General features: G+C 46.3%; 1 protein-coding gene across 6 annotated transcripts in view; it reads right to left on the reverse strand.

Annotated features, from left to right (window-relative positions):
* Nucleotides 1-16,873, reverse strand: part of isl1 (ISL LIM homeobox 1) — a 37,151-nt gene extending 20,278 nt beyond the window's left edge. For 2 of the 6 annotated variants that reach the window (XR_010003601.1, XR_001729855.2), the window contains exons 1-3: nt 16,276-16,862; nt 14,714-14,903; nt 8,383-8,642 (exon numbers count right to left, since the gene is read on the reverse strand). Coding sequence is in view for 4 of the 6 variants with exons in the window: in XM_008102804.2 (XP_008101011.1) it covers nt 8,383-8,642; nt 14,714-14,903; nt 16,276-16,303 (478 nt within the window). In the remaining 2 variants the exon portion in view is untranslated. Of the gene's footprint in view, nt 1-8,382; nt 8,643-14,713; nt 14,904-16,275 lie in introns of all 6 variants that reach the window. The other 4 variants (XM_008102804.2, XM_008102803.2, XM_008102805.2 and 1 more) reach the window with 4 other exon arrangements.
* Between the last annotated feature and the right edge of the window lie 3,956 nt (nt 16,874-20,829).

Consider the following 20,829-nt stretch of genomic DNA (forward strand, 5'->3'; position numbering starts at 1 on the left):
GATGGGCCAGTTTCTTACCAAGGTCTCCTCCGCCCCATCCCACGACATTTAGGTCCAATGGGAAGAGTTTAATATTTGGGGTGGGGTAATAATATAGCTTCCATACTCCCCTAAGCCAACATTACTAGAAATTGGATTGAAAGTGTTGTCGAAGGCTTACATGGCAGGGACCATAGGGTTGCTGTGAATATTCCGGGCTGTATGGCCATCTCCTAGTAGCATTCTCTCCTAACTTTTCGCCCACATCCATGGTATCCTCAGAGGTTGTGAGGTCTGTTGGAAACTAGGAAAATTTGGTTTATATATCTGTGGAATAATGTCCAGGGTGGAATAAAGAACTCTTGTCTGCCTGAGGCAAGTGCGAATGTTGTAATTGGACAGCTTGATTAGCATTGAATAGTCTTGCAGCTTTAAAACCTGTCTGCTTCCTGCCTGGGGGAATCCAACAGAAAGGAGGAAACCATGAAAATGAACAAAATCTGGCTACCGGTATTATTATTTTTAAAAAAACTCTAGAATCACGACAGTAAATAAAGAACAACACTCTGAAAACAGGGAAATTCCAGACATGAAACAATCAGGGCCAGCTAACACCTCCCAACAAAAGATTCCTCCAGGCAGGAAGCAGCCAGGTTTTGAAGCTGAAAGGCTCTTCAGTGCTAATCAAGCTGGCCAGTTACAACATCCACATTTGCTTAAGGCAGACAAGAGTTCTTTCTCCCACCCTGAACATTCCACACATATATTATTAACCCCACTTGCCTAGTTTCCAACAGACCCCACAACCTCTGAGGATGCCTGCCATAAATGTGGGCAAAACGTCAGGGGAAAATGCTTCTAGAACACGGCCATAACATCCCGGAAAACTCACAGCAACCCTAATTGAATTGACCTTCATAGAATCATAGACTCACAGAGTTGGAAGAGACAAACACAACTCCCTTCCGCCATGAAAAAATAAACAATCTAAGGATTCCCAACAGATGGCCACTCCGCCTCTGCTTTAAAACCTCCAGAGAAGGAAACTCCATGCTCCAGGCAGCATATTCCACTGTCAAATGGCTCATCCCATCCGGATTTCTCCCTCTCTAATATTTGGGAGGAACCTCTTTCCTGAAATTTGAATCCATTGTTCCCTGATTTCCTGGACATCCACACAATTCCAGGCTCCCTGACTTTTTTTTGTCATTTGGTGCATTTCCAAAAAGGTCCAAGGGCCAGAAAATTCACTCCTGGGCCCCACCATCCATCCCTGTTTTAGTTCCTTGGAGGAAGGGAGCAGATTTATTTCCTGGCTATGTGAAGCATCATGGACACTGGCAAATGAAAGTGGTGGTTTCGGTGTTGGAATATGACTCTGGAAACCAGTTTCAAAACCCTGATTGGCCACTCAAACCCTTTGGGTGGTCCTGGGCAAGTCACACATTCTGGGCCTTAGAGGGGGGGGGGGCTTTTGAACAAAGCTTGACAAGAAAACCCGGCTTGAAGGCACACAACACCCACAAACACTGGCATACAGGTTTTGGAAACTCTACTGCCAGAATCCCCTCACTATCCCCATGCTGATAAGAATGGTCCAAACAATAACATTTCTATATTTTCATTTCTAAATTTCTGATGAAGTAGTGAAAGTCCCCCAACAGATTATTTTGTCCATCTATGGACTCCGAACTGCATAGAAGGAAGAATCAGGATGAAGTCCAGTTCTTTCTGGGAAGCACAAAATGCATGGTTTCCCACCTTGGAGTATTTAGGGTTGAAGAGGTCATCTGGGAGTGAATAAGGAATGCACAAGGGTTTTGAAAGGAAAGAGAGGAACAATACTACAGTACTGCCAACTTTCATTCTCTTTACCCATTATGTCACTGGGCAGGAGCATCTACATTACACAATTATATCAGTTCTATAACACGTTGCTATTATTGCATCTCATAGAATTCTATGTCTGATGAGATACCTAGAATTCTCTGTGAGAAGCCCCTAGTACTGTAGTTCCTGGAAGGAGATTAAAGCTCTCTATCAGAGAATTCCAAGAACCTCCCCAGGCTACTAATCCCAGAACTTCGGAACAGTCACCGTGGAATTAAATTTCTCTGTGTCTATTATGGCTACAGGAGAGCATAAGGACTTTGATGAGCAATCTTATCCAGGGCTAAGCAGAGGTTTAGATTACAATGCCCACCAGTCCTAGTGATTATCCTCCACTATGATAGTCATCATTGCTGGAAACATTTGAAGGTTGTCCCAAGACAATTTAGTCCTTTCCAAACCAGTCTAGGAGTCCTTCCACATCGCACAATTATAGCACTGTAACCCCACTTTAATTATTGTGGCTGTATTAGGGCTATGCAATCGCGAGTGTTGTAGTTTTATTACAGGCACCTTCTCTGCCAAAGATTGCTGGCGCCCCACTAAACTACAACTCCCAGGATGTCATAGCATTGACCCATGGCAAATAAAGTACAGTAGAGTCTCACTTATCCAACACTCGCTTATCCAACGTTCTGGATTATCCAACGCATTTTTGTAGTCAATGTTTTAAATATATCGTGATATTTTGGTGCTAAATTCATAAATACGGTAATTACTACATAGCATTACTGCGTATTGAACTACTTTTTCTGCCAAATTTGTTGTCTAACATGATGTTTTGGTGCTTCATTTGTAAAATAATAACCCAATTTGATGTTTAATAGGCTTTTCCTTAATGCCTCCTTATTATCCAACATATTCGCTTATCCAACATTCTGCCGGCCCGTTTATGTTGGATAAGTGAGACTCTGCTGTAGTATCAAACTGCATTAAGTCTCCTGTGTAAAGACACTGGTGGTTGTATCTCTCTGTTTCCTTGTCTCCTTTTCTGTATACTTCTTCAGCACCACAAGGGTCTGAGTAAGTGTATATAAAGGTGCATCTACATTATAAAGTCTGGATAAGTGTATATAAAGGTGCACCTACACTAGAATTAATGCAGTTTGATCCCACTTTAACTACAATGTCTCCATGCTCAGTAATCGTGGAAGCTGTAACTTTTGCAAGTCTTTAGCCTTCTCTGCCAATTAGTATTGGTGCTCTTTGGCAGACATATCACAGGTTTCCCTTACATTGAGCCATGGCAGCTAAAGCAGTGTAAAAGTGCGTTAATTCTAGAGTGTAGATGCAGCGTTAGATTCTACCATAGGTCTTTGGAAGGAAAGTGGTAATCCTATGCGCATTTACTCAGAAAATAAAGTCCCTCCTATGAATAATGGCGTCGCCCACGGATGTCTATTGAATATATGGCTTCCATTCAAATGTATAGTATCATTGGAGTTGTAGTTTTACAAAATCCTTACTTATCTCTTCCAAATAGCCCAAGCAACAATTCCCAGGATTCCATAATATTGAGCCATGGCAGTTAAAGTGGGGGTCAAACTGCATTAATTCTACAGTGTAGCTGCACCCCCACAAACAACTGATTTGGGAAGACAGATCACATTCAGTTTGGTTTCCAGCTGTAGTGAGAATAACACAGCCTGAACTCTCCTTACTGGGAAGCAAGTGCAACTGCAATCGGTAGGAATTTTGTTCTAATCCATTAAACTCCTTTCTGTTTCAGTATGGGCCACTAGGGAAGGTCCTTGCCTGGTCTTGATATAAAACGCGCGCAGACATACACACACAATCCAAATCTCAGACCCATTATTGAGCAAGTCGTCAACCAGCCTGGGTGGGTTTACGATTTTCAAATATTAACTGCATTGCAGGTAAGGCGAGGAGAACTTTACTCTCCTTTAAGATTGTGCTACCCAGCAGAGAAAGGAATATGTATATGTGTGTGTATGTGTGTGGCCCCTTCTACACTGCCAGATAAAATCCAATTTATCTGCTTTGAACTGGATTATCTAGCAGTGTAGACTCATATAATCCAGTTGGAAGCAGACAATGTGGATAATCTAGATTATATGGCAGTATAGAAGGGGCCACATACATACCTCCAAACGATTCACATTTAGGAACACTAGAAATCAATGAGGAAAGCTTCCTGTTCTGTCTAATGTTTGGCCGGAAATCCCATAAATATCAATGGAATTTCCATCCGATTCGAACTACAGGCAAATGAAGACTGCTGCTAACTTGTTGTCGAAGGCTTTCATGGCAGAAATCAATGGGTTGCTGTGAGTTTTCTGGGCCGTATGGCCATGTTCCATAAGCATTCTTTCCTGACGTTTCGCCTGCATCTATGGCACGCATTCTCAGAGGTTGGGGGTCTGTTGGAAACCAGGCAATTGGGATATATATATATATGGACACATATATGTGTGTGTGTGTGTGTGTGTATAAACAGAGGAATTCCAGACAGCCAGATAACACCTCCCAACAAAGGATTCCCCCAGGCAGTAAGCAGCCAGACCTTGAATCTGTAAGGTTATTCAATGCTAATCAGGGTGACCATTTGCAACATTGACACCTGCTTCAAGCAGACAAGAGTTATTTCTCTCCCTCTGAACATTCCATAAATATATAAATCCCACTTGCCTAGTTTCCAACAGACCCCAGAACCTCAAAGGATGTCTGCCATAGATGCAGACAAAACTTCAGGAAAGAATGCTTCTGGAACATGACCGTACAGCTCGGAAAACTCACAGCAATGTAATAACTCCAATTGAAACCGAACTTGGACCACAGCACAAGCTAAAGCTGGTTCAGCAATAATATTCACAGAATTCAATCCTTCTAGCTCCCAAGTGTGTACCTATAGTACTGCATTCCAAGGGTGCACCATTTGAGACCCAACTTCCCTCTATTAATTTGTGAACAGTATTAAATTAGAGCTTGAAGGGTTCTTTTCGTTCTAAGTCTCGGTCTCCTCCACCTTCCCTTCTCAGGAAACTGTCTGCCTCCTAGACATACCTCGCTTCAAAGGTTTCAAGCAAGGGAGGCCAGGTTTGGCAGAACCTCTGGGGAACTGGAGAGTATACAGATGCTGCCTTGTCAAGAGAGGGGAGACTGCTTTCTTGTCCCCCTTTGATTTCCTGATTTTCCCCTCTGCCTCTTTCCCCCCTCTTCATAATTCTGAAACATACTGGGAAATTCCCCGAAGGGATAGCAAGATCCTACCCAGGGCCCTTCCACACAGCCATGTAACCCAGAATATCAAGGCAGAAAATCCCACAATATCTGCTTTGAACTGGGTTATCTGAGTCTACACTGCCATATATTCCAGTTCAAAACAGAAAATGTGGGATTCTATTCAGCTGTGTGGAACGGGCCCCACTTTGTTGAAATTATAGCATTCCAGGGCTGAATTCTATGGGTTAGACCCATCTGGAATAGAATCTCATGGAATGAGCTGTTGGATGGGGAAACAAATGTAGGGAAATCCACTGATATATGCTGTTAAGTCGAACTGGAGTTCTTATTTACTTATTATCTCGATATAGGGACTCGAGGCAGTTATGCTGACCCTATAAATGACATATTTCTAGGACTTTAACCATCTACTACCTTGCCCAGGTCTTGCAAAACGCAGGGCCCTGGATTGCATCAATCCAGCTGGAGTGTGGTTTTCCTTTTTTCGCACTTCCTTGCCATTCTTTTTTTTTCCAACCTTACAAATGGGAGAATTAGAATTAGAGGATTTCCGGTGCAATCTTGTCTTCTCTTGAATGGAAATAAATTTCACTGAGTTCAGTGGGACTTACTTTGGAGTACAGCAGTGGATGCAAGCCTACATAAACTACATCCAGGCTTGACCTTATATATATACAGTGATTCCTATGGCATTATATATGTGTGTGTACACACACACACACATAGTGATTCCTATGGCGCTGTGCACTGACATTAGGAGGAAATCCCATTATGGAGAGATACCTAGGTCCCTTCCACACAGCCATATAACTCAGAATATCAATGCAGAAAATCCCACAATATCTGCTTTGAACTGGGTTATCTGAGTCCACACTGCCATATATTCCAGTTCAAAGCAGAAAATGTGGGATTTTATTCACACACATATATATATACACATACAATGTCAGGGCACCGTGTCATAGGAACCACTGCACACTTTCTTTGTCATGCAAGTTGTGGTCGCCCTGTGTTTCTTTTTCCCACCTCTTCTATTTACAATGCAAGATATGAGCACTTTATGATTATCTGGACCATAAACCGGATAGTGCAAGACACACAACTCTTATGTAAACAGGCACACATGCTTCTGTTGATAGTAAGCCAACAGATATATATATTTAAGCCTCTTTCTTTTTCTCCCGTTGGTTCTGTCAATACATGGTGGTATTTTCCTCCATGTGCCCCCCATGCTAGAAAAGACTTCAGATTGATTTCAAAGGGGGCTTTTGGGTTTGTTTGCTTGTAGATAATGGTGGGACAGACTTGGGGCGCGAGCATTTCCAATATTTCTTTTGCTCATTCCGACTTTCTAGCAGGACAATTCCATAGACAGTTCACTAGGAGGTGTTGGCAGTATTTAGGGCTCATCTACACTGTAGAATTAATACAGTTTGATATCATTTGAAGCAGCAGGGATCAATGCTGTGGGATCATGGGAGTATTTTAGCCCTCATTGCTATAGAGTGGAGGTGCCTCGCCAAACTACAAATCCCAGGATTCCATAGCACTGAGCCGTGGCAGATGAGGAAGAGAGTTAAACTGAAGGATCCAAGTGTAAGTTTAATTTACTGAGGACCCAGTTCTTCAATACCGGCAGTAGTCGTTAAAGTGCAAATGCAAACCTATCTAGGAATAAATCCCACTGAATGTCCCACTCCTTATGCCCGAGGAACCATAACTGGGATGTGGATGTGAATTTCCTGGCTCAACCCTTAGAGTGAGTGAGGTCCAGTTGACTTGGGAGGCTCTGCGGGAGATTTATTTTCTAGCAAACCCGAAAAATAGCTCACCGCGTTTCACTTATTCCAGTGGGAGAGAGTTCATACTAAATGTCTCTTCTCTTCATGGGTCAAATCTAACTACCCCGAAGGCGTAAAGCTGAACAAATCTTGGTTTTGTTTTTTGTTTTTCATGGAAAGGGCAAACGCTGCCTGGAAACATTCTCTGTTTGGTAACTATCTGTGTATACAGAGACACACACCTCGAGATTTACAGCCTTATCGCATAGGCTTCAACAGAAGCCTCATCAGTCACTGAAATTTACGCCAGAGTAAGTGTTTATAGGTTCATGGGTTGAGACAGCGTTGACAGAGAGGGAAGGATCGGTCTCTGTCCAGCACAACCGGCTACCCTTGTGCTTGGAGGATGGGCTTTATAGTCTCCTTGCTACCATGCCGAGATCTCATTCTTCCCAGCCTCTCTCCCACTCGGTGCCTCGTCAAACTACAGCTCCCAGGATGCCATACGATTTCACAGTTCAAGTGCTGTTAACCGAGGCATGGGGAAACCTATGCCCTCCAGGTGTTTTGGACTTCAACTCCCAGAAATCCCAGCCAGTTTAGGATGTTAGAAATTGTGGGAGTTGAAGTACAAAATACCTGGAGGGCCGAAGTTTCCTCTACAGTGTAAATCGATAGTTCCCAACTTTTATTTTTACCAGGACCCACTTGATCAGGGACCACTTTGACCAGCGACCACTCTCCAACATTAGTACCAAAAGGGTTAACAATCAGTTTTTGGTCAACTTTAGATTCGGTTTGCTTATTTGGAGTGCTGATTCTGAAAATTGCACTGGATAGACCACATCAGCTCTAGTTTCTGATACAGAACATATGCCATCCAGTAGTCACCATCTGCTCACCCACAGAAATCCGTAGTTAATAATCTAGAGCTGATGTGGTCTATCCAATGCAATTTTCTGAATCAGCACCCCAAAACACCCCAGGAACAGGCCTAACAACGAGGATACCAAGAAAAAATATATATTTGGTTGGGCTGTGTTATCCATAGTAGTAAGGATGAGGTCTTGGACTGGTGGTCCACGGACCACAGGTTGGGAACCACTGGTGTTCATTCACTTTAGGACATGTACAGAAATGCACTATGGCCGGGGAAGGAAGAGGAAATGTGCACCTATACCAGTGGTTCTCAACCTGTGGGTCCCCATGTGTTTTGACCTACAACTCCCAGAAATCCCAGGCAGTTTAGGATTTCTGGGTATTGAAGGCCAAAACATCTGGGGAGCCACAGGTTGAAAACCACTGATCTATAGTGTTGAATTAATATATAGTTTGACGCCACTTGAACCTCCACGGCTCAATGCTATGGTGTCCTGAGTTGTAGTTTGGTGGAGCACCAGTACGTTTCAACAGGCTTCGTGAAGCAACAAATCCCAGGATCCCACAGCCTTGAGCCATGGCAATTGGAGCGTTGCCTTCATTCTTGCCTGGGAGCTCGACCCTGCTTGCCTCGGGGGCGCCTACCTACCTGCCATCTGGAGGGGCCTGGCCGGGTGTAGGGGGCTGAGGGGGTCCCCGGGGCCCAGGCTGGCGCGCTCCACCACGTCGTGATCCGCGCGGCAGAAGAGCCCGTCCTCCCGCAGCGCGAACTCGTCCCCGGGGATGAGCTGCCGGCTGCAGGCCACGCAGCGGAAGCACTCGATGTGGTAGACCTTGGAGCGGGCCCGCATCACGAAGTCGTTCTTGCTGAAGCCGATGTTGCACTTGGCGCACTTGATGCCGTAGAGCCTGCATGGCGGCGGAGGAGGCCCGGGAAGGAGCAGGAGGCGGAGGAGGAGACCGAGAAGGAAAAAGAGAGGTTGAATCCCTTTCCAGGAGAGCCTTCGCTTCCCCAGGCACCCCGCAAAGTTACCCTTCCCGGCACCTCCTCTCTTCCCGAAGCCTCTCGCTTCTTTGGCGAAGCAGAATTCGGGCCCCATCTACACTAAAGATTGAATGAATGCGCTTTGAGGTGGCCCGGACAACAAACAAACGCTCACGAAAGAAAGCCCTTCATGGGTTGCTGTGAGTTTTGCGTCCTGTATGGCCTTGTTCCAGAAGCATTCTCTCCTGGCGTTTCTCCCACATCTATGGCAGGCATCCTCAGAGGTTGTGAGGTCTGTTGGAAACTAGGCAAGTGGGGTTTATACATCTGTGGAAGGTCCAGGGTGGGAGAAAGAACTCTTTGTCTGTTGGAGGCAAGCGTTAATATTGCAGTTAATCACCATGGTTAGCACTGAAAAGCCTTGCAGCTTCAAGGCCTAGCTAATTCCTGCCTGAGGTAATCCTTTGTTGGGACGTGTTAGCTGGCCCTGGTTGTTTCTTGTCTCGGGTTTTCCTGTTTTCAGAGTGTTGTTCTTTATTAACTGTCCTGAAGTTAGAGTTTTTAAATACTGGTATCCAGGACTTCCCACAGATATATAAACCCCACTAAGGATGTCTGCCATAGATCTGGGAAAAATGGCAGGAGTGAATGCTTTTGAAACATACAGCCCGGAAAACTCACAACAAACCAGTGATTCCGCCATGAAAGCCTTAGATAACACAAGGCCCTTCATGCTCATTCCTGCTTAGTGTGGTTTGGTTTCTGTCATCACTATCCAGGCATCAACCCGGCTCCAGAATTTCTAATTCCTTCTATACCGGTTTGAAACTGCAATAAATGTTGGATGTAGATGGGGCCTTTGGTGCCCCATTCCTCCCTTCGCGTCAACGTCAACCTTTCTGTTCTCTGTGTCTTTCGCTTGTTTGGCAAAGCCGACTATTGTCTGTGCGTTGTGTCAAGAGTCGAATCGATTGCAACTCTTTTTCAATGTAATAATAATAATAATAATAATAATAATAATAATAATAATAATAATAATAATAATAATAATAATAATTGTGTAGTTTTGTGTTAACCTGGGGGAGGGGTCTTTCTGGCGGGTTTCTCTCTCCTACCCAAGAATGAAGGAGGGCCCACAAACGGGCTTTCAAACCCAAAGCGTTGCCTTTGCGCCCGAAATAAACCCCACTGGCTGAAAGACTGCCAACAGCCCACCCAAGAATCGCAGGAAATAAGGGAAAAAACCCGAAGGCTGCAATCCGTAACCTCCCGTTGAGAGAAAAACCCCGTGAAAGCGACGCCCGCTTTTGGGATTCGGCTTAGGTGTGTGTTTCCCATTTCCTAGCCCTATAGCCTCCCTTACAATCCTGGGGGTCGGCTGCAAAAGAGAGGCGAGACTCCAACCAGCTACTGAGCTAAGCCCAACTAGACAGGGTGCCCTCGACCTCGTCGGAAGGAGGTTTAGTTTTTTTTAAGCACTCACAAAGAGAGGGCAAAAACCTTTATTTGAAGAGGGACATCCTTGCTGACAAAAGCTCAACCCAAGGGCCAAATCTCCATTCCTCCACAACCCGCATGGAGGGCATTGTCTTGACTCAGAAAAAGCCTAAATGGAAGCCCTGAGCGAGTATCAATACACGGAAAATCGGGGTCGAAACCATACTGGGCTCCTTTGTTTCGGCCCGAAGCATTTTTGTGGCCTGCCTTCGGCAGAATCTGTTACCCTTTAGTCCTAAACCCGTTTTTTCTGCGTCTAAATCAAGACTTCCAACCCGAAGGCGCAGAAACACATGCCAGCCGTCCATTCTTCTGCTCCCTTCTCTGTCTTTCTAACTCAGCACTAAATAATAATGCCATCTTCACCCCCAACCCCGAATTGGTACCAGAGGAAACCAAGGGGAATTGCTTCGCAGTAATGGTGCAAACAAGAAAAAAGTAGGAGTGAAGGGGACAGGTAGCTTTTGGAAAAAGCAGGGCTCAGACACAGGCAGGTTTTGTTTTAAGTGCAGCCACTAGCAAGCACTGGGCTGGAGAAATCCCAAAGACACAAGCCTGACTCAAAAAGGCAAAATGTGCCTTCTGCTCTGGGCTCAGCCCAGCAAATCAACCAGGGCGCCTCAAAAGGCAGGAAAACCCCAGTCAGGCTCAGAAGGGCCTTCCAGGGCAGGGTCCTCGCCCTACAATGGGCTTTTCAGATATGTTTTCTTTCCCTCCTCCGTCCCATGGCACACAATGCCTCCTCGCCTTAGGTTGGCGTTAGGGTTTCACGCCAGATCCAAAAAGTGTAGGGATACAGGAGTATATTCCCACATCCCCGAGAAGATATGGAATCTCCATTGGACTCAATGCGATTTACTTCTGAGTAAACACTGCCCTGTTGTGCTGAAACGTCCAAAATACCTCTGCTTCTTCGGCCAAGAATAACCTCACAACCTCTGAGGATGCCTGCCCTAGATGTGGGCGAAACGTCAGGAGAGAATACTTCTGGAACATGGCAATACAGCCCGGAAAACACACAACAATCCTGTGATTCCGGCCATGGAAGACTTCGACGAACAACAACCGCCCTGCTACTGAACTGGCTCCTGTCCTCAACTAAGGTTTGAGCACGCTCCCCTTCTTGCATTGAGCCTTTCAAACCCATGGATCAAAAGGCTGTGATGCCAAGCAGGCTGGCTCTCCGATTGCCAGTCAATGAAGATTTGTTTGAACACACAAGCTGTGTTCATACGTGTGCGCACACTCGCATGAACTACCGTCAAGTCGATTTATGGCAGCCTCATGAATGAGAGACCTCCAAAGAACCCTATATATCCCCGGTATATGTATACCTAGCCATTTGTACAGTTCCAGAAATAAACCTCCTGGGAGTAAACAGAATGTCAGAGTAAACAGGGTGAGAATCAGAACAGCATCGGGATTTAGGATCGGGCCCTAAACAAAAGGAGATTAATCCAGGAGGGAGCAACAGCGCAAAAGACATTCTGAGGCCAATTTACTTCGAGCTTTCCCTTTGGCTTGGCGAGAAGATCTTTGCCAGCCAACCGAGCGGGAGATTTGGGCATGCCCTAGGATCGGGGAGTTTGGCAGACAAAGCTCTCCAACCGGTCCACATTTCTGGGCGAAGGTGTCCAAAAAGCATTCAGAAACCCCTTCTGGACCTGACTTAGAACCGGGGAAAAGGGGGAAGAGGCATTCATTCTTATACTAAGGATTGACTCGCAGGTAGTCAACTGTATGATGTGTTTAGGAAACGGAGGAGGTTGGCTGGAGTCGCAGGGAATACAGGGGGCGATTCCTAATTCAAGAAGTCGCTCTTCAAAATATTGCCCCCCCTCCCCAATGCAAAAAAGAAAAAAAGAAAAAAGATGGGCGCAAACTAGTTGTTTGCTAAGAGACCTTAACATAGGAGACATTTGCGTCGGGTTCTCCCTTGGAGTTAGCTTTCTTAGAAATCGCCCAACTGGTTCCCCGGGGTTATGACAAAACTGACTCCAGCCAGTCCCCCAGGAGCCCAGTATGATCGAAACTAACAACTATCACCCCTCTCAAAAAAAAAAGAAAAAAGAAAAAGAAAAAAAGAAAGAAATCCAGAGAGAGTAGGATAGAGAGAAAAAGAAAGAAAAGACAAGGAGTCCCTAAAAATAAATCTATTCCTAATTTTTTTCCTTCCTCTTTCCTTGTATCTCACAACAATGCCAGCCGGGGCTAACTGTGCCGTTTTTTTGTTTGTTTTTTTTTGGGGGGGGGGGAGGGAAACAAAACAAAAATAATCAGCTCCCAGATTTCCAGGGTAGGAAGGAAGCTGTTCCATTATCTAAATGTCCCGATTGTTCGCCAGCAGATGAGGGGCAATTTGATCACGCCTGTCCAATTCACCAAGCCAGATAAGATAAGAAGGGAGAGAGCCACCAAAGAGTTAATATTTAAAAAAAGATTCGATATCATTGTGTTGTCAAAATCCACAAGCATGTGGACAAGTTCAACAGAAAGGAGGAAACCATGAAAAAGAACAAAATCTGGCTACCAGTATTTTAAAAAACTCTTAAATCAGGACAGTAATTCTGGCTATCAATATTGAAAAACTCTAAAATAATGACAGTAAATAAAGAACAACACTCAAAAACAGGGGAATTCCAGACAAGAAACAACCAGGGTCAGCTAACACCTCCCAACAAAGGATTCCCCCAGGCAGGAATCAGCCAGGCCTTGAAGCCGCAAGGCTTTTTAATGCTAATCAAGGTAATTAATTGCAGCATTAACACTTGTCTCCAACAGATAGGAGTTCTTTCTCCCACTGCTGGACCTTCCACAGATATATAAACTTCCCTTGCCGAGTTTCCAACAGACCTCACAACCTCTGAGAATGCCTGCCATAGATGTGGGCGAAACGTCAGGAGAGAATGCTTCTGTATCATGGCTATACAGCCCGGAAAACTCACAGCAACATATTCGGTATCATTGTTTTTTCTTCTTCTGTTGTTCCATCCCCCCTCCCAGTTTTCCCTCCCAGTTTGAAGTACCCTCCCTTGATTCAGCAGAAGGTTCCCATTGCCACGCTATTGCTAATTATCTCTTCCTAATTCTCTCCCTGCTGTCCTGTCCCAAGTTGCTCAGCGGTGTCACCAAAGGCGGCTAGGGGAGGAGAAGCCCGTTTTTCGGGGCTCTCTTGTCTGTTTCTAAAGAGGTCCAGGGCCCACTTTTAATGGGGCCAATGTTGTGCTGCTTCCCCTGTTGCATATATATTGGCTAAATATCTCAAATCGCAGTCCCAGCCCTGCAGCTGAGAGGCAGGCAAACGAGGCCTAAAGGCCGCGCACTTAATTTCAATTAGACTAATATTAGCTCGAGTGGAAAAGAGGCGAGGGGAGGGGGTTTGTTGTAAGATAAGTGGGTTTGCTGTATCAAGGGGACCAACGACAACATGCTAGCCGCTCCCCACCCCCTAAGAATAAGCCCAGGCCTTAAATCCAAGGGTTAATTCCAACTAGAGCAGAGATCCCTCTCCTGCTTTGAACCTCAAATGAAGGTTGCCTTTGAATTAGGCCTCCAGCTGGGACCAGGGGCTGGATTTGAGGACTGACAGGGTCAAAAGAGTCTCAAACTCCAGCCGCTCCTCGAGGCCCCGATCCTACGAGGTTGGCTCCCAAGAAAGAGAGCACGTCTGCGCAGAGGCCTCATCCTGCCTCCATTTATTTCCCCGGAAGGAAAATAAAGAAACGTGGACAGCACATTTCCTGAAGCTCCCAGAGCCGGTGGCTTCGAAACTTACTTAGAAAGGCACTTGGACTGCATTTAAACAGTTTTATAATGCAATTAAAACTGCACTAAATTGCATTATATGGGTCTTCACTGTGTAGATCCAGCCTGTTTGCAAATTGGATTTAAAGAAACCGAATTCCAAATTCTAGAGATTAAGGGCCTTTCCATACAGCCTTATAACTCAGAATATCAAGACAGAAAATCCCACAATATCTGCTTTGAACAGGGTTATCTGAGTCCACACTGTCATATATTCAAAGCAGTTCAAAGCAGAAAATGTGGGATTTTATTCAGCTGTGTGGAAATGGGCCTTAGAGCCCAGTGACACCCCTGGTTTATTTCCACGGCCTCGTTCATCTCTGTTTTATAAAGCGCACTGGAATAAAAACACTTCTAGGAGAGTCCATCTGCACAAAGCTCTGGGAAAGAGAGAGAACTGTTGATGAAGCAACCTGCCTTCCAGCTTATAGTGTTTCAGAGAGGGAAGCTTCATATACCTTAATTTATTTTCCATGTGGCTGTTATTTCCATCGAATGGACGTTTATTTCGTCTTGGGGGAGGGGATTTATTTTCCGCAAGGCACCCCACTCCCACTCCAGCCTCCACAAACAAGTGTAAACAAGCCGGAGCAAGACTGCTTTTGCCTCTTTCAGGGCAACTGCGCAGGGAAAAGGGGAAGGAGAGAGCGAGCGAGCGAGGAAGGGAAGGCAGAAGGGAAGGGCAGCCTCCTACCTGATGTAGTCCCGCTTGCAGTAGGTCTTCCCGTCCCTAACAAAGCAGGTACAGGTCTCGTCCAAATACTGGTTACATTCCGCGCACTTCAAGCACGCCGCGTGCCATTCCAGGTCCGGGGAAACCCGCAGGATATACTGGTCGTGGATCTGGTTCCCGCAGCCCACGCAGAGGGAGATCAGCCGCTTCTCTGCAAGGCAAAGGAGGAGAGACATGACGGACCCCCCTCTCTCGCTCTCGCTCTCTCTCGCTCTCCTCCGGCCAGAAAGAAGACACTTGAGGAGCCTCGGTCACGGCGCTTCGGAAGCCGCGTTGCTGCTGCTACTGCTGCTTCTGCTCTGGTTGTTGTTGTTGTTGTTGTTGTTGTTGGGGGCTCGGGTTGCGCTCTAAGCTCGGCAGGGGGGGGGGCGAGGGAGAGAGATCCGAGTCGCCTTTTTCGGAGGGCAACGGGAGCAAGAGCGTGTGTATGTGTGTGTGTGTTGTGTGCCTGCGTCTCGGCCATCAAAGGCTTCCCTCATTGAGAAAAAAAAGCAGAAAGAAAAGAGGCGGATCGCCTTCCAAAGCAAAGAGGACATAATCAGGAAGGGGCAGATTTTACACGCCTTCTTTCCACGCAGTCAAAACACCCCCCTTTGGAGGTCGCCCCAAACTCGGGAGGGGGAAGGGGCAAGCAGGAGGCAGGGGCCGGTGGATTCCTCTCAGTGATGGGGTTTGGGAAACCTTGAGGCTCTAGGTTATCAGTTCTCATAGCATCCCCCTTCTCTCTCTTTTTGCAATTTCATTCACCTTTCTTTCTATGTGAATGAGGAGGGTCCAATCACATTTGTACAGACCCCCCCCCCCCCCCACCTCCAAATGTCTAGAGCCAAAGGAGCTTCATGGTCTCATTACTCGGAAGGAAATCCCACCCCAGTTTCCCTTGGACATGTCTCCTTTCCAAAGCTGTCCCCCCCCCCCTTTGAAAAGCCCTTGCCACTGTCATTGAGGGCGTTGAGGGAGGGAGGCATGGAAAAGGATCCGGATTCTTGCGCCCTGCGCCCTTCCCCGCCCAGACATACGCTCCTTCAGTGCCTTTGCAGGGAACTCCACTGCCTGGATTGTCCTTCTCTGACAGAACTTACTTCTAGCGAGGGTTGTGGGATTATTTAGCAGAGGCGAGGAGATCCCTGCTCCTTCCCATTTTCTCCCACCTGCTTCCCCATCACTGTCCCCCCCCCCCTTCGCCCTGAATATGGGCACTCGAGGTTGCTTTTCAAATCCATCCAGCAGGTAAGGATGGTGCCGGCAGGACTGCTGACTGACAAGTCAGCGGTTCGAACCTGGGGAGAGCGGGTTGAGCTCCCGTCTGTCAGCTCCAGCTCCCCATGCGGAGACATGAAAGAAGCCTCTCACAGGATGGTAAAACATCAAAACATCCTGGCCTCCCCTGGAAAAACATCCTTGCAGACGGCCAATTCTCTCACACCAGAAGCGGCATGCAGTTACTCAAGTCGCTCCTGACACACACACACACACACACACAATCATAATGATAATAATGATAATAATAATTGCATCCTTACTTTTCGGTGGGTCTCCCATATCTCCCATCTCTGTGAGAGGGTACAGGGTCCACAGTGGAATGGTGCACGGTTGAGTTGGGACTTCCCAAAGAAGAAGACGAGGAGGAGGAGGAAGAAGGTGATGATGATGCGAAGATCAGCAATAGGAAGAAAGTCACACAGAAGAGGCTGCCAAGGCGAAGGGGATGCAAGAAGTGCCGCTTGTTGGGTGGACGAGTCCGAGAGGAAGAAGGGGCTCAGGGCTGGGCTCGCTTAGGGCCACGGCGAGGCTTCTTTTCAAAGCAAGGGCTGGGGACACGCCGTGGGTCGGGGACACGCGAGGCGAGACGCCCCGAGTGGCCGGAGGGGAGAGGCGCTTGTCCGGACGCGGCGCGGCCACCAGCCAGCCAGCCAGCCAGCCTCCCTCCCTGGCTCCCGCCTCCCTCCCTCCTTCCTTCCTTCCCTCCCTCCTTCCTTCCTTCCCTCCTTTCGCTCGCTCTTCCTTATCTCTTACTCAAACTTCTCTGCTCCAACTCGGCCCGCTCGCCATTGGTCGGCGTCGGCCGCGGGGACGTCAGGCTTGCTGGCCTCTGATTGGCCGGGCGGGACGCAGAAGCAGCTGTTCTGATTATCATCTTTCAGGGGCTGGAGGGAGGGAGGAAGAAGGAGGAGGGGGGAGGGGGAAAGGAGCTCGAAAGGAGGGGGGAAATGGTGGGGGAGAGGGGGAGAAATACTAGAGAGAAGGGGGAAGAGGACCAGGGAGGGAGGGAGGGAAACAGTCCCTCAGGAAGGGAAGCAGAGGGGAGAAAGAGGACCAAGAGGGAGGGGAAGGACCTGAAGGGAGAGGGAGAGGGCTGCAGGGATGGGGGGGGGAGGGGGAGAGGAGTTGCGGGTGGGAGAACTGGAGGGAGTGAAGGAGAAGAAAGGTTTGAGAGAAAGCCCGGGCAGTATTGGGCATAAAAGGTAAAGGTAAAGGTTTCCCCTGACGTTAAGTCCAGTCATGTCTGACTCTGGGGGTTGGTGCTCATCTCCATTTCTAAGCCGAAGAGCCGGCGTTGTCCGTAGACACCTCCAAGGTCATGACTGCATGGCGCGCCGTTACCTTCCCGCCGGAGTGGTACCTATTGATCTACTCACATTGGCATGTTTTCGAACTGCTAGGTTGGCAGGAGCTGGAGCTAACAGCGAGTGCTCACTCCGCTCCCCGGGTTTGAACCAGGGACCTTTCCGTCTGCAAGTTCAGCAGCTCAGCGTTTTAACACACTGAGCCACGGGAGGCTCCTATTGGAAATAACTGCCCCCAGTCTCTGGGCACATAGGCCTTTGGAAATATATGGCAATCATATACCTCTCAACCTCTGAGGATGCCTGACATAGATGTGGGCGAAACGTCAGGAAAAAATGCTTCTGGAACATGGCCATACAGCCTGGAAAACGCACAGCAACCTAACCATAACTTTATTGAAAAGGGATAAAATTATGTCATATTCGTTTGGCAAATGTGAATCTCCATGAACATATGGAGACCACCTTTTGAAAGCCACTAGTCAAGAAAAACACAACCTTGTTAGAAGTCAACCCTTTGAGCAAGTGATATTCATAAGCATTCATGTAATGGCACACAGGTAACTCAGCTGCTAAACTGAAGAACCATGTCTTTGAACTGCCAAGGACAAAGACATGCCACTACAAAAATATATTGGGTTAGCAGAGGATGGTTGTTTCTTTGAAGTTGAAATTGCAGTTGCAGTTGTAATTGTAATTGCCCAAAAGATATACACTGCCTTGAAACCTCTTAGTTTAAAATACACACTCTGAGAAAAAAAAAACGTCTTCTTTGGAAAATAACATATCTTATTTACACACAAACATATTACATTAATTGACCATACATAAACATTTCTTATTTAAGTTCAGTTATAGATAGAATGTAGTTCTCTCTGTTGAGTACAGGGTATCATTCTTAATCAATTGTCCATAATCGTTAGGTATAGATGTACTCTATAAGTCCATAAGTAATACTTGTCTACTGAAGTCCAAACAGGAAAATGCATCCACCTCCACTGAGATGTAAAGCAGACACACATCCACCTCCACTGAGGTGTTAAACAGACACTGAATACAAAATGAGGTCCTGAGTCAGAACATGCTTGGTGCAGTTACATATCTATTACCCCTCCCATACCAAAGAGGTACAGTAAAACTGGCAAACCAGCATATACATAGAATACAGGTTAGCAGATATACATTAACAAAATAAATAGTGAAAGGCTTGGGAAATTGCTATTTCCAACAGGCAGAGCCTGGAAATTGGGGACGCACAAGAAGAAGAGAGTGGGGAGAAAAAGAAAACCAGGGGCAACTTTCCCCTTCTCACTCCATTCCCTTTCCACTCTTCTCTTCCATCCTTAATCCCCCCTCTCTCTATATATTTATCTTTAAAAACCCTGCTCCCTCTACATCTCTTTGGATCCCGCCTTCCCTTTCATTGGATTATGAAACAGGCAGCTGTCTTTCCCTGTTCTCCCTCAATCTGTTTTTTTTAAAATGTGGGATTTCTTTTTCTCCCCCTTTTTATTGGGAAGGGGAAGCGACGCTGGTCCCTTTCCTCCCCCCTCCAAATCTCTCTCCCCCCACAAGGAACGAAATTGATCAGATCAAATATGGAAAAGGGGGGAGAGGAGAGGAGAGGTGGAGCGGCGGATTAAAAACGCTGCAATCTGTATTATGCCACGAAAAGGGGGCAATCAAGGCTTAGTTGCTGCTTGGATATTTACTCGCTGTACTTTTGAAATAATAATGTAGATCTGGGCATAAAAGCGCAAGCGAGACTCCGGTTGACCCCAGACTGTCGGGGCTTTTAAACCCCTTCGCCCCCAAAATAATTACTGACGTCTAACTTTCTCTCTCCTCCCCCACCAACCCCAGTTTAAGACAGAAAGGATGAGGACCTGTGGATCCTAACCCTCCTAACCATCCACACGCCTAGAGTTGTTGAGTTGGCCAGTCTGAGCCTAAGATTAATGTGTTTTAATCGTAGGTCTATGTCTTTATATATATGTGTGTGTGTTAGTGGCCTCAGGTTTTAATCTTGGTTTTTTAAATGTGTTGTACTCTACAGGAGTCTACTGTGGACAAGTCTACATAGGGACCACCAAATGCAGCACTGCCCAACCACGAATCAAGCAACATGAAAGGCACCCTAGATGGATTCAACCAGAGAAGTCAGCCATAACTGAGCACTTGATGAACCAACCTGGACAGAGCATATTATTTGAGAAGACAGAAATGCTGGACCACTCCAACAAACACCATGTCAGACGACACAGAGATACCACTGAAATCCACAAGCATGTGGACAATTTCAACAGAAAGGAGAAAACCGTGAAAATGAACAAAATCTGGCTACCAGTATTTTTAATAACCCTCTAAAACCAGGACAGTAAATAGAGAACAACAATCAGAAGACAGGGGAATTCCAGACAGGAAACAATCAGGGCTAGTTAACACCTCCCAACAAAGGATTCCCCCAGACAATAAGCAGCCAGATCTTGAAGCTGCAAGGCTATTCAATGCTAATCAATCTGGCCAATTGTAACATTCGCACTTGTTAGGCAGACATGAGTTCTTTCTCCCACCCGGAACATTCCACAGATATATAAACCCCACTTGCCTAGTTTCCAACACCCCACAACCTCTGAGGATGTCTGCCATATATGTGGGCGAAACGTCAAGAGAGAATGCTTCTGGAACATGCACATACAGCCTGGAAAACTCACAGCAACCCAGAATTAACTATTATTATTCAAACGTTTAATTCAGTACTAGGTCTCAGAATAGTTTCCGAGGGAATTTACGTCAAGACTTCGAAAAACTTTGCTTCGGCTACGAAGTCCCTCCCTCCCTCCCTCCCTCCCCCTCCTCCTCCTGTACCTTGAACTTCTTGAAAAGGCAGAGAGAATAACTACGGTAGGGCTATCTTCTGCACAATCCAGTTTCTTCTCCTTAGAGGAGAAATAGAGAAAACTGCCACTACTATACTCTTCCTGCTGCCAGTACAGGACATGATGTCCTCAACTTTCTATGCTGCTGCTGATATTACTGCTACTACTAATAATAATAATTTGTCATCAGTCTTTCCTCAAGGCGCGATGTAGGGTACAACACGTTACTATATAAACATAACAACAACAACAACAACAACAACAACAACGTAAGACCATTAAAACACATAAGACATAACCCTAAGATTAAAACACAAAAATGGATTATCACTATCTCTGCTTCCTTATAATCTTCCTGGGAGGACAGGCAGTGTGAATTAGCACTGCTGTGCTATTACCACAATATGATATGATGCCCTAAACATTTCAGAGAAAGTGTGTGGTCGAAGGCTTTAATGGCCGGAATTATGGATTGCTGTGAATTTTCCAGGTTGTATGGCCATGCATTCTCTCCTGACTTTCGCCTGCATCTAGGGCAGGCATCCTCAGAAGTTGTGAGGGCTGTTGCAAACTAGGCAAGTGAGGTTTATATATCTGTGGAAGATCCAGGGTGGGAGAAAGAACCACCTCT

The sequence above is a fragment of the Anolis carolinensis genome, chromosome 2, assembly GCF_035594765.1.
Source record: "Anolis carolinensis isolate JA03-04 chromosome 2, rAnoCar3.1.pri, whole genome shotgun sequence".
NCBI classification, from domain to species: Eukaryota; Metazoa; Chordata; class Lepidosauria; order Squamata; family Dactyloidae; genus Anolis; species Anolis carolinensis.